This window comes from Tursiops truncatus, chromosome 5 (genome assembly GCF_011762595.2).
Source record: "Tursiops truncatus isolate mTurTru1 chromosome 5, mTurTru1.mat.Y, whole genome shotgun sequence".
Lineage (NCBI taxonomy): Eukaryota > Metazoa > Chordata > Mammalia > Artiodactyla > Delphinidae > Tursiops > Tursiops truncatus.
In genome coordinates, this window is record NC_047038.1 from 26,733,536 (window position 1) to 26,756,036 (window position 22,501).

Sequence of the window (22,501 nt, forward strand, 5' to 3'; positions counted from 1 at the left end):
CAAAACGGCTTCATTTGCACAAGGATATTTTTAAATAATGAGAAAACTGAATGCTAGAAAATGAGAAAGAGTACCGTCAGAGACAGTTGACTACATAATCTCCAACTCTACATAAAGCTCTCTCTACCCTTAAATTTGTTTAATAGTTACACCTGACTTCTCAGTATTCTTCTTTAGATACAAACCCCTTAAGAAATAAAACCTGTTGTCACGTATGGCTAAATTTTAGTGTTTTCCTTTTTCTTTTTAAGCACATGTAAACCCTAAACTTATAGTAGATGGGTAGCATGATTTTCTGACTTGGTTAATTCATTTAATCATTATTTCAGTACTCATTAATTGAACAAATGTTATGTGTTAGTTGCTGGGTTCAGTGCTAAGGTAACAGAGGTCCGTAAGTCCTGATCCTAGCGATTTAGGATCTGACGATTCGCATGGAGTATATAATATATTTAAGAAGCTACTGTGTATGCAGTAGCAATTTTATTAGTGAAAATGGACTTTTTAATCAATATTTGTTAAACACTTTAACAATCCAAAATTGTTTGTAATATATACAGATTTTCTTGCTACCTGTGGTCAGAAACAAAGATAAATATGAATATATATCATATCTACGTTGGTCACGTTCAAAGGAAGAAATCCCACAAAACTGTTATCATCGTTATGGAGACAGTAATAGATTTGTTGGAAGTTCTTTCTGTCTAATATTTAATTACTTTGTATCATAATTTGTCTAGGGCACACTGTATGATTGTGTTAATATCATAGATTCTAATTGGGAGAAAAACTTAGCTGTGCCAATAAATGAAATTACATGTACACATAACCATAGTTTTCATAACAAGCCCATATGAAGCTTTAAATAATCATTTTAGATGTCCATTTTATTTTATATGTAAAAGTAATAGAATTGAAAATAGTAACTTCAACATTAAAGGACTTACAAATATCCAGAATGCAGTGGAGATGGGGGAAAGTTGGGTAAACTTTCAGACAAGTTTACAGTTTATAGTATCACATCTTTTCATTTAGGAGAGGAAAATACAGACAAGAGTAATAACTGGTGATCCCTGGAACATGTTATCGTTCGATGATATTTCAGAACTTATTAAAGTAAAAAACAAGAACAACAAAAAACTATCTTAGATTAATTTTATCTCACACTCTCTAATGTACATACAGCAAGTTTTATACCTTCACTTGATGCTTGACCAAATGACTCATACCTTCTAAATCTCTAGAAAAATGGACAGTGTAATTATTGAAAAGGCTGTACTGTGTAGTGATCGAAAGTATGGGCTGTGGTGTGGATGGCCCGCCTATGCCACTCAAGGCTGTGTAAAACTGGGCAAGTTACTTAACTTCTCTGTACTTCCATTTTCTCATCAATACACTGGGCTAGTGGTAAAACCATCCTAAATTATTAGAATTTATCAGTTAACATAAAGCTTAGCACACTGTGTGTCACATGGAAAGCGCTCAACAAATGTTAGCTCTTATGAGATTAAACTCCAAAGCTGAAAGTTTCTTTTAAAATCAAGTCAGATCATAACAGAGGAAGGAATGACTGATAAATACATAAGAAAATGATTCATTTCGTTAATACTCAAATTCGTATTAACATGAGCTAACTTTTTTCCAATTAGATAGGCATTTTCATTTATTGACAATAACCATTATTAGTAATGATGTGGGCCTGTCGGTACTTTCAAAATGTTGGAGGTACCACCATTTTGGAAGGTAATTTTCCTTGTCTTCCCAACAAAATTTTAAATGTGGATACTCTTTGACCCAGTAATTTTACTTTTAAGAATTTATCTTCTAATAATACTCTCAAAGATGTACGTGCACACACGCATACACACTACTTATTTTAAATAGGGAAAAAAATGCTTCTGACATGAAACAGTGCCCATGATTTAATGTAAAATGAAAAACACGATTAGCCTAATTGTTGTATATTGCACAATCGCACTTTAGTGAGAAAAGTGTTTCTTTGTGTGTGTTTGCAAAGGGAAAAGTATAAATGTTAAAAGATACACAAAAAGTTGAAAGGACACGCATAAAGTTAAAATCGATTTATTCCCCGGAGTGGAATTGGGATTAAGAGATAGGGGAGGACTTGGTACATTTCCATATTTTAAAATTTTACCACAAAATTACATGACTTTTTAAAATTTAAAAAGTCATTTTTTAAGCAGGGAGAAGAAAAGCCTAAGCCAGAGAATCAGTGGTTAGGGAATTGTAGCCCCAAAGCAGTAATCTATTGGACCTGAAGAAGAAATTAATCCCAGAGATAGTTACATCTCCTTATTTAGAGAACCTCGAAGTCCACGGTCTGAATGAACTTCCTGGAGTAACCAAACCTAGTTGCTGAGTTGTGGGGAAGTCTTCACTTTATTAAGAAGGGCAGACAGATATGGCTCCTTCCTAGCTGGCAAGGGGTCACTGCTGCCTCTCAGGCACTGCCAAAACCTGAGCCTTACTTTACCGGCAAAGACATGGAACATAAAGGAAATTGCTTTACAAGGAAAATCAAGCACTCAGCCCCAAAGTGGTATGTATTTTGGAAGGCCACCTCTAGCCCATAAAGGCATGTTCATTGCAGTTTAAAAAACGAGCCCCTCCAGAGAAATACAGCCTGCAAACTCACACTCTACACCCATGATGTGTTATCCTCTCTTTTTGTTCAGAAAATGTTCCTAAATGGTTCCACACACTTTGTCAGACCTCAGTTAATATTTAGAGAATTGAAGAGTTTCATAGAAACCATTTTCTATAAGATATGTCTGAGTATATTTATGGTATACAGAAAGTTGTATCCTCGGGATCTAGTGATGCAAAGGCAAACAGAAAAGATGGAAATGTTTAGATTAATATAAATTGAACATTATGGAGTCTTATAATGTTTTAATATGCTTTCTGTTTTGATAATAATTTTTAAAATAATCTGAAAGCGTATATTTCATATGAACACTGGTGCAAATCTATTGATGCCTAGTTTTTTCTTCTTTTTTAATGTGAATATCTTGTTTGTCTTCACAGAGTTACTGGAGGTGAACTGTTCGAAGACATAGTGGCGAGAGAATATTACAGTGAAGCCGACGCCAGGTAAGTGACTTGCCCTGGGCAAGATACAGGACTCAGCACTCAGATGACACTTGTTCAGTATATCTCTCTACAAATATATTATGATGCTTAAGATTATGAGACTTTTATAATACCATCTTGGACTTTTCTTGATGAGACCCTCTTAATTGATATTTCTCTCTTAAGGATTTCCAAGATGATTCTTTGAAGAAAAAAAAACAACTATGAATCTGGACTAAACTTTATTTTTATCTAGTATCTATAGTTAGAATACATATTTTATTTTTAAAAAAAGCCTAACTGGAATGACTTCTAATAAAGAAATATACTTTTTTATCAAAGTTATGAGCTCTCTAGATGCTAGGCTGCCCAGTATGGTAGCCACTAGTCACACATGACTTTTTTTTAAAATTTATTTTATTGAAGTATAGTTGATACTATGTTACAATGTTGTATTAATTTCTGTTGTACAGCAAAGTGAGTCAGCTATACATACATACTTTTCCTTATTCTTTTCTGCTATGGTTTATTATAGGATATTGAATATAGTTCCATGTGCTATATAGTAGGACCTTGTTGTTTATACATATGACTCTTAATTTCAATTTCAATTAATTAAAATTAAATAAAAAGTTCACTTCCTCAGTTGCACTAGCCCCATTTCAAGTGCTTAATTGCACGAGTGGCTAGTGGCAACCGACTGGATATAGCAGATATAAAGCATTTCCATCATCACAGAAGTTCCATGAACAGCCCATGTCTAATCAGAGGCCATAAAAAGAAACAGACTCCAAAAGGCCCAGTGGTCTCCTTCAGGCACTATGAGCTGTTTAATGCTTTGGAAATTCCATTAATGTCCTTGGAACTCTCACTTGAAAAATATTTATTCAGGTACTTCAGAGGATTCAAGAGGATTTCCCAATCTTGTTAATTGGCAACATTTTTACAGAAGTTAAAAATGGCTAACATTTTGTCTAATTTGAGACTTCCTAGGCAATATTTTTGGAGTAAAGTAACACTAATCTACTTGCTCAGACATTACTTAGACTGTATGGTGTTAATTTCCTTGGCATCTCTTACATATATTCTGCAGTTGGTACTCATTTTGAAAAATCTGGCCGTGAGTGCTTGGCTCATTATTAGCAATATAAGTGAGATGTTTTATATATATTCAGTTACTGATGGTCTGTGCCTGCTGGTTCTCTATCTAATGCTTTCAGAGCTTCCTAAGGCTGCTCATCCCCCTGTAGCCTGGCCCTCAGCAGATAGTCAGCCGATAGAAGGTTCCCCAACCCTCCAAAGTAGCACATGTATATACAGGCTCACTTCTAAATTTCTGATTAATCTTTTTGGTTTAATGCTACTGTTTATGACATTTTGTGAATCTTCTCTGCACATGACTACACTCTAATTTTTTAATGGAATTTTTCCTGCCAAAGTCAAATAGAAAGTTCCATGTCACTTATACTATAATGAGTGAATCATCGCTTGTTCAGTTTAAGCCAGTTCCTCACATTAGGCCTCTGAAAAGGGCTTCAGAATAGCCTTGGAAGTAGCTATTTGCCCGCTTTCCAAAAGAGTAATCTTTTTAATCAAGGTAATAAAAAAAGTGAGGGAATTTCCTTTATTTTGCTTTTCAAAGTTATGTTAAACAGGTTGTTCTTGTGTTTCAAAATATTGGTTGAAATTAATCTAGAGACCGTTTTCACTATCGAGCAGCCCTACAGATAACAGGATAGACCCTTGGTTGGTTGGATAATTTCATATGCATGCTTATATTAAATTTTGGAATGTACTATGGGATACATTTTAGGATAGGTCCCCCACATAATCAAGGAGAAGAAACATTCTCTTCTCAACTACAAGCATAAAGAGCAAATAATTTGTAAAAATCTGTTTAGCACTAGTCCTCAAGAAGTTAAGAATTGAATTAATTCTCACTGGTAACATATGGTGAACTTTATTTAATATGAATTCTTGTTTACTTCTTTATTTTCTGTTATTCATTAAGCCCAATAACTTATACCAGTGGTTTGAGATGAGAGAGTGAAGTATTCCTAAAAAGTAGTATAAAGTGAACATTATTGTAGAAGGCAAAAGAGTCATATGATAACAGATAATTACCGACACTCCAATAAGCTGTATAGTCAAAAACAACCAATATGAAGCTGTTTTAGTGGTACACTTAATCAAGTTAGAGCTAGAAAATCACAATCATGATCAATTTTGTGACATGTTGTAATAAATCAGATGGTGATTACTTTCTTTTAATTCAAGAATTTACTTTGGAGTAGTAGTATTTTGTACATTAAATGATTGAAAATATCCTCATTAAAGTATTTGCTTAATCCTTATATGAATGAATGTAGAATGAATGAATGTCTATATATACCTGCATTTGAATCGCATAGTGAACTTGTACAGAATTCATCAGTGTGATATGTTCTACATTACTGTATGTCATATGACAGCTCAGGGGACCTTATAGGTGCCCATCGATGACGTCTACCATAGAATTTAATTAGCGTCTATTTGACATCAGTGAGCCTTTAATAAGAATAGCATAAGTTGTGCATTTTAACATAGTAATAAGCATAAGTTTTCCTTCACTGGGGTGTATGAAAATGTGTCTAACAACCACCAGTGCTCCAGGGGATTTTAAATTTTATTTATTTTTTGTAAGTTCTTAGCCCTTCCCCAGAGTATGACTATACTGAAGAGGAGTTTGTTTTATGCCATGGGTTTACTTTAAATTCTCCCTGTTATTGGAGACGTGCGTTAGTTTTCCTATTAATATATTATACAAGCAGCACCATTTCTAAGTCAAAATGGTAAATGTCTCCCTCCATTTTTTTTGACCTTTGTTTCACCTGCCACTTCATCTGTGTTTACCCTCTTGTTTCAACACCTATGTTTAATTGTGACCTCAGATTTTAAACAGTTTAGATGTGTATGAGAAATACCCATAAATTTTATTTCACTGAAGAATTTTCCCAGAACATTGTGGGAATTATTTATAAAATTTTCTCCCTGAATATGGAAATACTGAGTTCTGTATACAAATGATTTAATTTATGGAGTTGCAATGAAAACCACACACAGCTCAAATTGTTTTGTCTGAATATGTCACAAATTCTATGTTGGATGTCATTTTTGTTAGAACCAGAATTAGCTTTATTCAGCATTATTTAATTCCAGTGTAAAGCTAAAAAAATGTGAAAAATATAATTTTTGTTTGTTGTTTGTTTCGTTCAAACTTTCATTTTATTTTGTATTCAATGTGACTATGTGCCTTTAAAATGTTCTCCCTTCCATTCTGCCCTTGTATCTTTACAGTCATTGTATACAGCAGATTCTAGAAAGTGTAAATCATTGTCACCTAAATGGCATAGTTCACAGGGACCTGAAGGTCAGTATATGGAGTCCATAAATCTGAATCAAAGGAAGTTTTTTTTTGGTTTTTTTTTCTGGGGAAAGGGCAGAGGGTGGGTATTTAAAATGGTTCCCTTGCCTTTCCCAACTTTTCCCTAAAATGACTAAATGATGAAATGATAATGCATGATGGCTCTTTCAGTTTGCTCATCTACAGGCTAAATATACATCATAGCAAAAAGGGAGGGACAGTATTGAGAACACCTGTTACGTTTCCGAGGAGTAAACCACCAGAGGCAGTTTGGGGGCAGGCTTTCCTGAGATGACCAGCACTTGCCTGGAGATAAACTTGGCCTGTGATGTATGTCCGCCTGTAGATTTAAACACCACTTCTGTTCTGAGACCATGGGTTGCTGTAGCAGAACAACTGGTTACACATTGCTCCATTTGAGTCTGATGAACCCTCAGGCAAGAGATGATAATTGCCAGCTAAATTAAAGCATGCGAAGTTAATGATTTATCAAAAATTCATTACGTATCCTAATTTAACCTTAATAGTGCCTTGACTGCTAATGTGACAGCTTTGGAATGATACTAGAAAAATGGGAGAGAAGAGGGAAACAGCTTTTTTTGTGTGAGGTGGAGGTGGAGCACAAAAGCTATAAAAATAATAGTTGTGTTCCAGTTCATTTCCTGTGAGGATTTATAACCAGGAAATGAGCTCCTGAATTAAATATTTTTAAGATGGATTTTTCTAGAACAAGTGGACCCACATTTTGGCTCACATCTGGCAAGATCCTGATTGTTCTGAGGTAGTAGTCACTCTTCTTGAGCATGTTTACATTACTGAAGATGTTTAAAATACAACCCCAGTTGTCTGCTAGTTTTGCACTTTAACCCAGTCTCTCTGAGGCTATACAGACAGTGAGTGTAAGCTTGGAACTAACACACGCCCCCTGGTGTTTGCATGCAGTCATTGCATTCAGCAGATCCTGGAGGCTGTGCTACACTGCCATCAGATGGGCGTAGTCCATCGGGACCTGAAGGTGAGTAATGAATGCCCTTGGAGAAGACAAACCACCACACAATTCCTAACGACTGTTCAGCTGCAGTTATACCTGTAAAGGCAAAAATATGAGCAGTAAAGTTGTGTGGACTCATTCCGACACATTACGAAGACACTTTCCCTCGCCACAGTCATCTCTTCTCTAATGCACACTTGAGACTTACATAAATCCCATTTCATCCAGAGAGAAAGCATTGCCTAACATTAACAATAAATAGGTTATATTTCCTTCTTCCTAAGAATGGATGCAGCATTTAATGTGATTTTGAGTAGGACTGATCTCTTTCTTTCTAAACTTGTTCTGTGGACGTAATAGTATGTTTGTTGATCAAACATGTGATTTTATAGTCATATTATATTTACGTAATATGTAAATGGTTATCAGAATTATAAAGTAAATAGAGATAAATGTATTAGGTAGATTTTTGGCCCAAGTGATTGGTGCTAAAGAATCCCATTCTGGGTGCTGAAGTCTCTTTCCCTTAACATTAGTCCCAGGAATTCTGAGGACATTGAGGCTCCCTGGGTTTTTATTTATTTATATTCCTAGGGGCCAAGATATTATTGCCTTTTAAAACAGATGGAAAAAGGGTAAAACAAATTTTATTATCAAATAGTATATTTGATACTAATACTTTTAAGACTTGACTCAGCTTCTGATAACCATTGAGGTTGAAAATTGTTTAGATCATTTAGAAATTAAATATTTCAGAGAAGACTATCCTTTTATTAATTTTCTGACCTCTTCTCTCAGCATTCTAGTTTTACTTATGAAATTTCAGAGAAATAGTGAAGGCCTAAAAATTTCAATGGAGAGAAACTCCTGGGTGGGGGAAATAGCAAATGTGAGCACTGTATAGTTGTGGTTTTTCATCTGAAACCTCAGCCTTTTCCAGGCTTTAGTACAAAGGTGGCAAAGGATAATTTAGAATGTCTTGAACTGTAGTGGGTTCAGTGGGAGGACCTAGGCTGGTTTCTCTAGACTTCTCTAGTTATAGTAAATTGTAAATCTGAAGTTTCCATTCATTTAGTATGTTCTACAAGGATATATCTCTAACGATCCGCAGTGAGTTACTTGAAGATGTGATTTTTAAGCAAAACATTGCCTTAGTTTTCTAGAATCTTCCTTTGATTTTCAGTTTGAGTCTGAGAGCTTTGCATGTCTAAAGGAAAAGTAGGTTAATGGCTTGTTCTTTTGGTGAACCAAGATAGGACTGTGTCCATCTGCTAACACCAAACTTAGCCATCAGGATAAAGGAAAAATAATATGTTCCTTTGAAAACCCATATATTTGGCAATCACCTCAAAAATTCCTTACTAGCCATGTAAAGACAGTGCCCCTTTTGGTTACTGCGTAGTACTCACAGTGCTACTTTTCCTTTTTAAGTGAACGTATGTAGACATACACATTATTTTTGCTGTTTCATAAAGTTATCATTTGAAACATTTTGCTACATTTATGTAATTATAAGTATACTCTAAAAGCCAAGGATGAAAAATGTGAATTCTATTCCATGACTTTCAAAATATATTTTGTGAGGTCATGATATTGCACTTTTGTAAGTGTCCAAACTCAGCAGAGCTCTTCAGAGACCGGAACTCCCTTCCTTCCTCCCTTCCTTCCTCCCTTCCTTCTTTCCTTCCTTCCTTCCTTCCTTTTTATTTATTTATTTATGGCTGAGTTGGGTCTTCGTTGCTGCACATGGGCTTTCACCAGGGAAGTCCCCAAAGACTGTAACTTTACTCAGAGATGGCAGTGAGCCTAGGATGTGGGTGGGGAAGAAAAATATATTTTCTGACATATGAGCTAAAGTCACTAATTAAAAACTCAGGCAGGTGATTTCCAGCAAGGCTACTACTAAAAGAAACAGCCTGCTGCATCACCCATCAGATTTCTTGCAAGGGAGAAGAGTGTTTTTGCTTTCCATTCTTACCCTGTTTTTAGGAGAGGATAGAGATGAATTTCTGATAGAGCTTGTTATAATGTCTATAATTGTCCTAGTTTCTGTGAAGTTGCTGACTTGGATACACTCAGTTGAGTCTAGTTCTCATGCTTGTTTCAGTAGGCCGTGACATAAATATACTGAGAGGCCCAAACTTGTGCGTGAGAGACAACTTATGCACACCTTAAGTGTGCTCAGTCACTGGCTTTGATTTGTGTCTTTTATATCCGCCATGCATAGTCTGATAAGTATACAACTTGCAATAGCATATTTACCGATACATTAAAACGAAAAAGATCAATTGCCGAAACCTATTCTCAGGCTTTAATCAAAATATTGCCCTTACTACTGTTGGGCCATATATTTTTGTTTCCCTGTCATGATTCGTATGTTAATTCATGTACACTACAGGCATGCAGTTTAACTTGTCCGTATCAGTGAGATAAAAACACAGGAAGTATTACATTTTTCATCATTATCACAGACACCTGTGAGCATAGGAGTACTGTACAGTTTGTTTATAAATCCCTCCTAAGATAATAGCTATTTAACGTATTGTGTTCCTTTACAGTACCTAATGTGAGACCTTATACCTAGTTAATACTTGCAGCATAGTCCTTTAATTTAGGAATGAATCAAGTTCAACCAAAAGCACATTTGTAATAGAAAGGACAACATTGAATAAAACAGATTGTTGTGTATGTTAATTAATGTTGAATAAAATAGAGGGTAAACATATCCTCTTTGATACAGTGATAGCATACAGATCTCGGTTTGAATATTTGAATAACTGCCACACTTGGGGGCTTATTAGACAGTAGAATCCACCAGATGGAAACTTACCGAGACCTAGAGACAAGGCACAGCAGGCACAGCAACAGGAGAAAGTTCAGGGTGGTGGGATGTTGGCATAACAGAAGCATGTCAGTCAGCACCAGGCAGTATCCGTTGGATACATGGACCACAACCTTTGTCTAAGGTGCATTCAGTGTCAGGCCAACTGCTGTAGATTCAAGCAGTATTGGGGAGATACAGCAGTGCTAACATAATTATAGGACTATAGTTCAGGGATATGACTCTAGTCTTTGAGAGGGTTTGAATCAAAGCAGAACCTAAATAATAAAAATGGCCATAGCTGCCATTTGTCAAGCAGTTACTGTTATACCCTGTACTGTATCATCATATTAATCTTCAGAACAACTTCATGAGGAAGGCACTATGACCATCCCCATGTTACCTAAGGGGAGATTTAACAGCCATGAGTAAAAGAACTTATTCAAGGTCACTCAGCTAGTAAGATGGGATTTGTGCCCAAGCAGTTGGGTTCCAGGGTCTGCAAGCTTAATCACTACCACTTCTCAATTCAGTTAGATAACTGAATTGAAAACCATTATAGAGATCAAAGAATAGATCAGAACAATGACGGTAAAATAATCTTGCTAGCAATATTAAGAATTATTTGGGAAAATGGGTCTAAATTTAGTGAGTCAAGGGATTAAAATAATCCCCACCTATGGATTTTCATAGCTATATAAAATTCATCTCATTAGGAATAAGAGAATAAGGCATATTTAAGATTTAATGTAGAGTAGGAGGGCAGCATAATTTGACAAAAGACTGGTATAAAAAGCAAAGATGTCCTATTTAGAAAATCAGTAAGGTGGCATTGTCTACAGCCTTTGGAAAATGAGGCATCAAGAAGAACGAAATGGATTTGCCCCATTTAATTTAGGCCACATCAGGATAGTCACTTTGGAGTGCTTATAAATAGATTGTTTATGAAGAGTGGTGTTGGATATTTGTGAACTCTGCTGATTAAAAATTCAGGTATCAAAAGAGAAGAACAAACATTAATCAAACATTTCTTGAGCACCTACCAAGGCCCTGTCTGGGCTGTGGGCATATATTACAGAGCAAAACAAACAGACCTTGTATGTGTTGAATGTACAGGCTGGTGAATTAAAGATCACTTAAATATATGTGGAAAATGTATCTGTGCTGTGTGTCCCAGAAAGAAGGAAGTACATCAGACAAGCACTGCAAAAATATATTAGGTCGAAAAGAGGCTGCAGTAACAAGTGACAACTTTCGATGTCACAGGAAATAAAGGCATATCAAGTCAGTTGTGTTGTCTCATTTAAGAACCGGGAGAATACAACTTCTGTGAATCAGTTGACAGAAGGAAGTAAGTCAAAGGAGACAGTTAATATAGCTGTGCTTTTTCAAGTAAACATTTCACACAAAGTAGTAAGATTTCTTCAGTTCAGAGTGTATCAGAAATGGTTACTATACTACTTCATGAACAGCTATCTGGATAGGAGGCTTCATACATACGACTGAATCTTTTAGCAACAAATCAGCACCAGTGAATTGCCTCAGTGGAAAATACTGTCTTTCTGAAAGCCTACCTCCTGAAAAACAATGTTTAATGGAAAAATCATTAGACGGGTAGATGGATATGAGAGTGATAGGTAGGTAGATAAATGGATAGTTAATAGATATAGATATTTAAATGAAGATAGTAATTCTGGAGATGTGGGGGGATTTTTAACACTTTCATAGAAATGTCAATAAAATCAAATGTATGACCAGAAAAGAAAGTAATTCATTTTCTGGGAATCTGACAAGCATTCAGTAAATCCTTTGTCACCATGGGTAGTAGATATATCAAACAGTGAATTCTACATTTAGCATAATTATAAAATCACAATTATTCCACTTTTCTCAGAACCACCTTTTTAAAAAAATGTTTAAAGAACACATCACTTGTACATAATGTATGTCTAGCTATACTAGAAACAAACTATATACATGTGACAAATCCCATAATTCATTTAGTCGTTCTAGTATTTCTTTATGGAGTACTTGGTGTATGTCAGGCTGTGGAGAAACAGCTAATTGGGGAAGTCCCACTGGGGTTCTTTCAAGCTACTTGATAGTGTGTGCTGTTAATGCGGAGGCAGATCAAGAAACAGGAATGGAATACTGAGTGATTCTTACGAACTTGCTCATATATGCATGACGATAGAAACAGTACTTCCTCATCACAAACTCACAGTGCATGCATCAGCTAGAAGTTCCCCGTGCTAAGTACATAAATTCAGGTATCCATGCCATGTGAAAATAAAAGCAAAAGTCCCTTGTACCATGTGCACAAAAGGACCTCCACCATGCGCATGAGCGAGCCTGATATTCAGGCTTTTCAATTCATGCAAAATTTCATTTAGTTGATTTCTAGGAGCTTTGTTCACACCTTCTTTGGCAAAGGAGAAGTGACTGAAAACGCACCAAAGCACTGACTGATTAACTTCATGTTGAAATACTGAGACTTTCCAATAGAAGAAAGAAATTTTAAAAGACAATTTTACTTCTTAAAAGCTAATATCCAAGGGAATGTAAGCATCAAATAATATAGAATAATAAAACTAATAACTTGCTGTTTTATTATATTCATTAAAAACGTTTTGCTTTTTTAAAAAAGTAAAGCACACATGATTTCACTACCCTTATAATTTACGAATGTTTGAGTTTCATTGGTTAGATAGATAATCACGTATGTGCACAGATAAATCTGTGATATCACTAATGTTGAAGATGTTAATGTGACTAATGTTAAAGATGATCATCGCCTTTGCTGAATCAGTTCCTCAATAAAGGTCATGCTAATTTAGAAATCCTCATGATGTGTTTATGAGATTTTTGAGAAGCAAAATCAAAATTATGTCTTTTTCATGTTTCCCCTTGTTTTATTTGATTATGGGTAATAAATATTTTTGACTACTTTAAATTCTTCTAAAAATATCTGCTGAATAGACTACCTTTTGAAAATGAATGAAAATAAAAGAAAATGAATGATTTTTATACCATCAGAGAAGCTTCCTCAGTATCACGTCTTTTAAAAGGAAGGGATCAGGAAATCTGGCCTCAAGTCCTTGCTTCATCATTTTGAGCCTCTCTACCTCAAACTGAGGGGTTTGAATTATTTTATCTCCCAAGTCTCTTCCAGTTCTGAAAGTGATTCCAGCAACTTGCCTCCGTACTTTGAGATACTTGGACAGTTTCAAGAAAATCCCAAATCACAATGGAAGTAGTTGCCATTGTATCCATATGGAAGTACAGAACAAAACTTGCAAACAGTTGCTGCTCGTTACAGCTGATATGCTATAAATGGTTGTTGACACTAAGACCAGATGTCGTGGAAAATCCTGCATCATTAGGAAGCAATGGGGCGGGGAGGGAACCTGTGTGTGAGAATGTCAGTAGAATCTATTTTAAAACCAACCTAAACAGTGATGCATTATAAGAATTTAGAGATAATCTCAATGTGTAAATATTAACATAATAGATTGCACTTAATTTAGAAATACAGACATTTCTCAAGTCATGAGCATTCATTACAGATATTCATTGTTATGCACATTGAAATGGCCAGCTGCACTGCAGTATAATAGCTAATCACTAACGCATATAATGTCCCTTACGAGCCCCTGTGATTAAATCCAGTGGGATTTTATAATTTTATATATACTGTTTTGCGATAAAATATATATCTATAATGTTCATTTGTGAGATGAAGAATTAGTTAATTAGCTTCAAGAGTCTAAATTGCCCAAATCCACATAGTTAATAACAGTCAGGACCAGGAAATAAATGCAGGCCTTCACCCTCTTTCTAGATCATTGTGCTGCCCGTTTCTCTCACAGTGCTGTGCCCCATGTTCAGCCATAGTTGTGTTGGAAGGCCTGAGTTTCTGATCTCACCTTTCTCGTTTGTTTTAGAAAATCAAAATAATAGAATATTAGCAGTGAAGAATGTAAAGGTCATCCTTTCTAAAGAAGTAGCCACTGATTAGGTGAGAGATTCTACTGTTTCAGCTTTTGTGGAATACAACCACATATTATCTTAATTTCTGTGGACATTCATAATCTGAACTACCTTACTTGCCAATGAACTTCTATAGTGCAGTATGTTTTTAAGTTGGAGGCTATATGAATGGTAGTAGTTAAAGAAAATCAGAATAACTGTGTGGTGCCCTGGTTTAAATGCTGCTTTAGAAATTCTTGGTGATTAAGCCTTCCATATCCTTTCAGAACATGGTAACAAGATTATTCAAACAAATATATTCCAAAGAGTTGTATATAAATCAAACGTGTGTGATACTTTTAATGTTTCTTTATAAAGCAAGTAATCTTTTAATAAAGTCAATAATCATCCTAATTTTTCAGTTTGCATTCCATAATTCTGTATATTAGGTTTGCCTAAAAGATATGCTTAAACATGAAGCCATTTCAGTGCTATTTATTTTTAAATCTATACAGTAGCCTTGAAATAGACAAGCCTTTTCCTGTGCATAACTGCAGCTGAACAGTCTTCACGGGTATAAGGTGAAACACTGATCCCAGATGGATTTATTATTTCCTGGATGACTCACAAGGCCCTACAGAGAGGTCTTCTAGGTCATCTCTAGGTATGAATATTTGCCCCAGTCATTCAACAGGCCATGTATGATAAAACTCTAAGGTGTTCCCTTTCTTCTGAATTGGCAGATACCTGGTGTTTAAGGGCATAATGCACACAGCACTGCCCAGATCTTTTTGATTTATCGATAAGAATGAAAGCACATTAAATTGTTTATTCACTGATGACACTGGCATTTGCTCACTTGAGATCTGAAAGACCTAAAATGATTGTGATTTCTAAAGTGATTGGAACTCTTTCCCTGAATGAGTCTGTGCTTGACAAATTAGGACAGATGTGTATTAGCAGAGCTCTCTGACATCTCAATGCTTTTGAATATGAAGGTTACAGAGAAATAAACTATCACTTACAGTTTAATGTGGTTTTTTCCAAGTCATTTATTCTATAAATTAATAGCTGGAAATCACTTCTTAATTAAAGTAAAAGGTACATGAGTGTAGTGGACCATAAACTTTAGTTGTGAAAATAAAATATCAAATATTGATGATATAGCATGGTTAGATACTATAGTATATTGATAGATGAACAAGAGTTCCAAATAATGTCAAATGTTAGATTTTACTAAAAGTTATTTTAGTATGAAGATCTTTCATATACTTGAGACCTCATCATCCCAACATCGAAATTAAATTATCATGTATTTAGTGTTGAGGTAAAAACCCTATCAGCCCTAAAAAATTACAAAGTTGTCCTTACAATTACCAATTGTCATAACAGTGATGAATCTGATGGCAGTGAGCAGCAATAGCCTGAAGAAGTCTTGTACTTGATTAAAACTTACTTGCCTACACTCTAGTTCTTGTAGACTTAACCTGATTTCTTCTGAGTTCTGGTTATGAGTCTTTGCTAATTTGCATGGCTGGCTTAATTAATAAATTAAATATTGGTTTAGGCTGTGTTTACCCAAGGTCAAAACAACCAACAGAACTGACTAATTCAGTAAGGAAAAAAAGAAGCCAATTTCATGGGAAAAAAATTGAAATTAGTTGTTTGTCAACATATAAACAAAACCAATTTGACTGACTGAATTTTTAGATTTTTCAGACAGTCGTTTTGACACTTGCAGAGACCATTGTTTCCCAACTTTTTTGAGTCTGAGACACACCTCTAAATTTGCTGGGTCTTATCCCAAGGTAAGAAGATGAACCACTCTTCCAAATATACGTACCAATCCAGACATACGTTCATCCACATAGCTAAGGATGATAGATGTACTGTACGTATTAATCAGCCTCCTTTTCCTGACCATCTTTTCCCTTCATTTCTTAAAACCTACAAAGGCAGTCCACGGAAATTCAAGACTTTGCCACGGTGCTTATTTTCCAAGTACCAATGTGTCTCGATGCCCTGGTTGGGAAACAGTGGTGTAGGCACAGCCTTATTCCAAGACTGAGTTATTAGTCCTTGAGTAACGATAAATACCCAAGAAAATAAAAATGTGTCTTTCTTATAGTATTCTGAGATGTGAAAACAAATATATAAGTAATACTTTGAATCATACTTTGAAGACATAAATTGTGTTTTTAAATCTGGCTTACGAAGAAAAAAAATCCAACTATAACATTTGGCAAATAGTAGTAGACTCTTTCTGCCTTTAAGAATAAACAGATTCTTAAAGACAGCAATTTTAATACATAATTCAGAATAAAACTCTAAAATTTGTACAGAAATTGTTTGGAAACATTGAGGAATCCAAATCACTGCATTCGGGTCCAAGCTCTTGAAGTCAACTAGGATTTAATTTGCACAGTTTCATTTGCCAAATGTCTGTAGATTGGTCCAACTCTTGTTATCATTTTGCCAAGTTTCCTTCTGCTGAAAATGTCTGTGCTCTGTTAGGCTTCTAAGCCAATGTCCGTGGCCAAGTCTGGACCTCAAGCAGCCGTTGGAAGCATGTGAGCAGGTCAAGACAGGTGCTCTCATTCATTTGATCGCTCCCCAAGCGTATTCTCTCTTCAGCCCAGTATCTCTCCAGTACACTTAGGCATCTGTCTGAAGCCTGCACACATGGTCATTTGTTATCATTTTCTAACCATATTTTCCCTGGGATTTAGGAATGACAGTCTCCGGGAGAGAGGACAGTGCATGCCTTTTTTTTTTTTCCTAACCTTATAAAATGTTAGTTTTGAATAGTCACTTAAAATAGGTTCTCACTTCAGTCTCTCTTTTTTCTTTCTAAATAAAGCCTGAGAATTTGCTTTTAGCTAGCAAATCCAAGGGAGCAGCTGTGAAACTGGCAGACTTTGGCTTAGCCATAGAAGTTCAAGGAGACCAGCAGGCGTGGTTTGGTAAGTAGGATCTCTCTACCTCATGCTGCTTGTACTATTCTGGCTCCAGTCACATCCCACTTCCTAACCAAAATAGAATGGAAATGTTCATTCTGACAACTTGACTAATGTTAAGATATTGGACCTTTATATGTACCTGATTTTACTGACATTAAAGGATATATAATCTAAAAATAATTTAAGGGAATAGAAGAGCAATAACACATAGACTTTTTTCTTCAAGGATGGATGAATAAAATGGATTCTGTTCTGAGAATTAATAGGAGGATTGGGCTTCCCTGGTGGCTCAGTGATTGAGAGTCCGCCTGCCGATGCAGGGGACACGGGTTCATGCCCTGGCCCGGGAAGATCCCACATGCCGCGGAGCGGCTGGGCCCGTGAGCCGTGGCCGCTGAGCCTGCACGTCCGGAGCCTGTGCTCCACAACGGGAGAGGCCACAACAGTGAGAGGCCTGCGTACCGCAATCAATCAGTCAATCAATCAATAAAAGGAGGATTGCAGTAGTCGAAGAGTATTTGAGAAAACATTGATTGTTCACATACAGCCTCACTTGATGCTAAAAACACCTATGTAAATAGTAGGCGCTCAGGAAATACTTGCAGAATATTTTACATACTTTGTGATTAGCAAATTTAAGTTTTAAAAATATTATAAAGTGTATATATAGAGATTTATATAATATATGATATTATATATCTGTATATGTGTGTGTGTTTCGTCTCATCTATTTCTCCAACGTGCCAGTTTACTCTCTACAATTTTGATAATTTCAAAAATTCTATATGATGAAATTTCCATTTCCTTGCAATTAAGGAAGAGATTAACTCTAAACATTTAAATTATAGTATTTCTAACTAGGCATATGGATTGTTTTGATATTCAGCCAAAATAAATGATTTCAGCCACTGATTTTATGCTTCTCTTTCTGCCATTTCCCAGTATTAGCCCATTTTTCACGTAGTGTCCTAAAATATAACCTCTGAGAGCCTCAGTCTCACTTCTTTTCTGACTTTCAATGTATTGAGATTAAATTTTTAAAATGCCCTTCACTTTGAATTGCTTTTCCTCTAAACAACAACAAATACAAAGAGAGCTCAATAAGTGCTTTACTTCTTTTGTTTTCTGTGCAAATACTTCTCTGTATCCCTAAACATACACATGTACTAAAATGTACACAGAGCTCCCAGGATTCACCTTGTCTTTCTGATCTGCCCCAGCTAGTTAATGGGAGTGGCTGGTGAGGCACCCTTGCCTGTCTTCTCTGAAGGCAGCCTAATTCAGGACCTCATTTTCTGCTGCCTGTCCTGTTTCAGTAGTACCTGACCAGTATCCTTGTCTGTGATACTTCTCAAGTTTAATACTGCCTTTTACATTAAGGCTCTCCTTACCTACCAGGTGAGTTTAACACCTCCAAATTTGGCATTTGGTGTGTCATATTTTGACATATAAATAAGCTTGTTCCTTTTAACTGCAAACTGAAAGGTAGGACCTAGAATTAGTTCTGTAAATTTGAGATTCAGAAACATCTTTTTATCATAGGAAAGAGTATGGTTGACACAGGTAAAGAATATACAATAACAGGAGTTGGGGTCCAACAGGAAGTAGTGGGGCTATCACAGAAATGGGCAGAGCAGATCACTGGAGATACATAAATTAAGAGATCCTGCCCCTTGAGATGCTCATACTTCTATATCAATAAGTATTTAGCATGCAATGTCAGGACACCTGTATCAGCAGCACGCATGAGGTGCTCTGGAGCACAAGAGAAGACTCATGAAATTCTGCCTCTGGGGAACGTTTCAGTGATTGGGGTAAGGCTTCTGCCTTCCTAGTGGCTGAATGGGAGTTTTATTCACTGGTATGCATAGAGATAAAGGCATTCCAGATAGAGGGATCAGCACATGCAAAACCTCAGAGGCATAAAACAATTTTTTTCTATCTCAGGAATAACAATAAGTTTGTTATAGCTAAAGTATATAAAGTATACTGAGATGAGTGGTAGTTGATGAATTAGGAAAGGATTTTATGTCCTTTTGAAGGATTTGGCATTTATCTTAGAAGTTTCAGGGATCTGGTAAAAAAATTTAAGCAGAGAAGGACATAATTGGGTTTATGTTAAGTAATGTTGATTTTGGTAGCAATGTGGAGGATGGCTTTAAGGATAGCCTGAAGGCAAAGAACCAGTTAGGCTAATGCAGTAGTTCAAGTTATGAATGAAGACAGCTTGAACTAAGGAGTATGTAGGAGAAAGCAAGTTACAGGTAACATGCAGAAAGGACAGGAACCCTGAACTCTAAAGGGAATCTGTTTAGAAGAAATCAGAGTCCTGGAAATTGGGTTCAAAGACAGGACTCTAGTCCTTTCTAGAGCAAAGCAGGACCCTTCTTCACGAGATACCAGAAGAGGGACTTAGGCTCAGGGATGTAATTGCCAGAACTGTGTACAAGATGATGATTGGATATCAGGAATAAGCCAGAAGCCTTATTACCAGAACCAAGGCTCCAATTTAACATCGACAACTTAGATGATGCTTACAAGAGTATTGGAGTTGAGCTCCTGAAATCTCTCTTGCTTGGGGCTCTATGTTTTATCTCTTCCGCTAGATCAAAAGCTGTTTGAGGGACTGTGTGTAGTGAAAAGTTTCTGCTTTTTGAATGAAAATACTTCAGCTGATATCCTGGCTCTGATTCTTAATAGCTACCTGCCATCGGTCAAGTCACTTTAACTCTGTGAGGTCAGTATCCTTTTTGTAGATGAAGATAATAAACACTCCTTTATGGGGCTGTTACGAGACTAAGTGGAGTAGAGCATTGGAAAATGCCTGGGCTATGAAAGCTGTTCAGTAAGTTTTCAAAACCATCTTGGAATTAAACACATGTCACAGTACTTGGCCTACACAGTGAAAGTTGTTGAGTGAATGACTAAATATCAGGCTAGTGAAAGCAATAACATCCATATAAAAGTATACAAATTTTCAAATTGTGATAATTCATTTTTCATAGCAAGCTGGTCCTAGAGAAACGACAGATGGGGAGTAAAATTCCCATTTTCTCTTTAGTATGGTGATATCAGTTAAGTTCTTGCTAAGGTAGCTATTAGGGTAATGACTTTTAAGAGGTGCATTATAAGTTCTAAGAAAATTCAGCATTTCAAAAGTATAGAAACACATAGTTTCTAAGCTTAAGAGAATACTTGTTTCTTTTTTATTTTTTTCTTTAGCTTTTTTTAAGCTTTTTTTTTAAAGAATAGTTTATTCTACAAGTTCAAGTGAATCCTCATGGTTACTTAAGTGAAGGAAAACTGGGCATATGATGTACTACATTTCTTTTGGAGGTATTGTGTGATATATTTTAGGTTTTAAGAGTAAAGCATATTTTAGTATGAATGACTTGTTTTGATATTTATTCAGTATCATCTGCCGTAGTCTCACGTGTTTGATTAATTTTATCTTTTAAAATATAAGTGTTGAGTGGGGAACCTTTTTATTTTAATAAGAAAAGAGCAGAACTCTTTCTTCATTATGTATAATGCCAGAGTTTCAGGCTTTTACATAATTTTATTTCAATAAATGTGAGAGGTCTATTACGAATAAGAAAAATGAAACTATACAAGCCATTATAGAAGCTGTCTATTGAGTTTGGTTATTTTTTTCTCATTTTCGAGTTCCAGTGTTTGTTTTTCCCATGTTACTTCTTCTGTCTTTCTAGCCCTGATCTATTTGAATACTAGCCAAAAAGGCTAGAAGTAACACCCTATAACATACCTGTTAGGAAGGCTAGAAATTTACCAAAGAGAACAGCCTGTTTCTCCTGTGGGACTGGGAATGCTCTCTTCAATACACTTCTGGTTTTTTGTTGCTGCCAGGAAAAAAGGATAACTACCATAATCTTACTTCATGGAAGAATTATTTTGCTTGGTTGCTATTATGTCTCTTTTTTTTAAAGTTAAGGGTTTTTTTAATGGCAGTATGTTGCAATGGGTACATTTCCAACTGTAAGTAATTCTGTTTTCTCTTTGTTTGATCTGTTCTGATATTCCCACTGGTTTTTCAAAGTGAGAAATGCTGTCTGTAAAGAAGGCAAGCTCTCATTAAGTTTCCTGTTGATAGCATATATCATCATAAACTAGATTCTTAGGAGTTTAATCTGCTGCTGAAGAAGACCTAATTTATCTTACCCTCAGTATTTCTGTATTCATGAGAATTGTAGCATAAGTGCACTGTTTTAATGTTCGTGCATTTAGATGTAGGCTTCACCATTCTTAGGAGTAAGGACCCCACTGACTGCTCAAATGATAGTTGTGCTCTTAGCATTTGTAGTCTCCAGAAGAGGTTTGTAATAATTTACACTTAAGATTATTGTTGCGTTTCTTTTTTTTTTTTTGCGGTACGTGGGCCTCTCACTGTTGTGGCCTCTCCCGCTGCAGAGCACAGGCCCCGGACACGCAGGCCCAGCAGCCATGGCTCATGGGCCCAGCCGCTCCGTGGCATGCGGGATATTCCCGGACCGGGGCACGAACCCACGAACCTGCGTCCCCTGCATCGGCAGGCAGACTCCCAACTAGTGCGCCACCAGGGAAGCCCTGTTGCATTTCTTACACAGTGACTTACTTCCCTATCTTTTCTACCTAGATGCAATATCATTAACATTTCCTGCTCCAGGCCAGGTATTCTACTGAGTTATTTAAGACATATATTAAAGTTTACCAACTCTAGATAGGAGGGTACAGATTGCATATAAAAGGGTAGTCAAGATTCAGAGTAAGAAAGAACCACTGAGAACTGTAGTTAGCTAAAGAGATCTCTAACATGGAAATAATTTAGAGCCACCTTCTGTTAGAGTAAAGGTAGAACAAAAAATTGAAGGTCCAAGGAACAGAAAAAGTACAAGGAACAGAAAAAGTATCATCAAGGGTGAGCATGAGAAGTTTATCTTCAAGAGACCTTAAAGAGATTTTTAGGTTAAGTGCTCAGAAGTAGAAAGAAGTCATGTTGGGTGAATGAAGGGGAGAAGCAGATGGTAAAGGAACTTAAAGAGCCAGCTGGGACCTCGGTCTTTAATCTGGTCTCTGGCATCGGTGTCCCATTGGGTTCCCTGTGTGTCTCAATTTGGGAGGAGTCAGAGAGGGATGGTTGGAATGAGAGAGCAGGTATATGGCAGTGAGAAGCGCTGGGTAGCTCTTGAAAACTATTGTGCCTACCCTACCTTAGAAGAGCGGACTCCACGTCTCTCCTTCAGGTACTCCTTGAACTTCACTCAGGG

The 22,501-nt window shown here is 36.2% G+C and overlaps 1 protein-coding gene across 26 annotated transcripts in view; it reads left to right on the top strand.

Annotated features, from left to right (window-relative positions):
• The window catches only part of CAMK2D (calcium/calmodulin dependent protein kinase II delta), a 366,378-nt gene that overhangs the window by 281,622 nt on the left and 62,255 nt on the right, over positions 1-22,501 (top strand). For 20 of the 26 annotated variants that reach the window (XM_073804924.1, XM_073804923.1, XM_073804928.1 and 17 more), the window contains 3 exons: positions 3,049-3,114; positions 6,430-6,502; positions 17,138-17,240. In XM_073804924.1, coding sequence (XP_073661025.1) covers positions 3,049-3,114; positions 6,430-6,502; positions 17,138-17,240 — 242 coding nt within the window. Of the gene's footprint in view, positions 1-3,048; positions 3,115-6,429; positions 6,503-7,429; positions 7,512-17,137; positions 17,241-22,501 lie in introns of those variants that run through there. The other 6 variants (XM_073804942.1, XM_033856738.2, XM_073804943.1 and 3 more) reach the window with 4 other exon arrangements.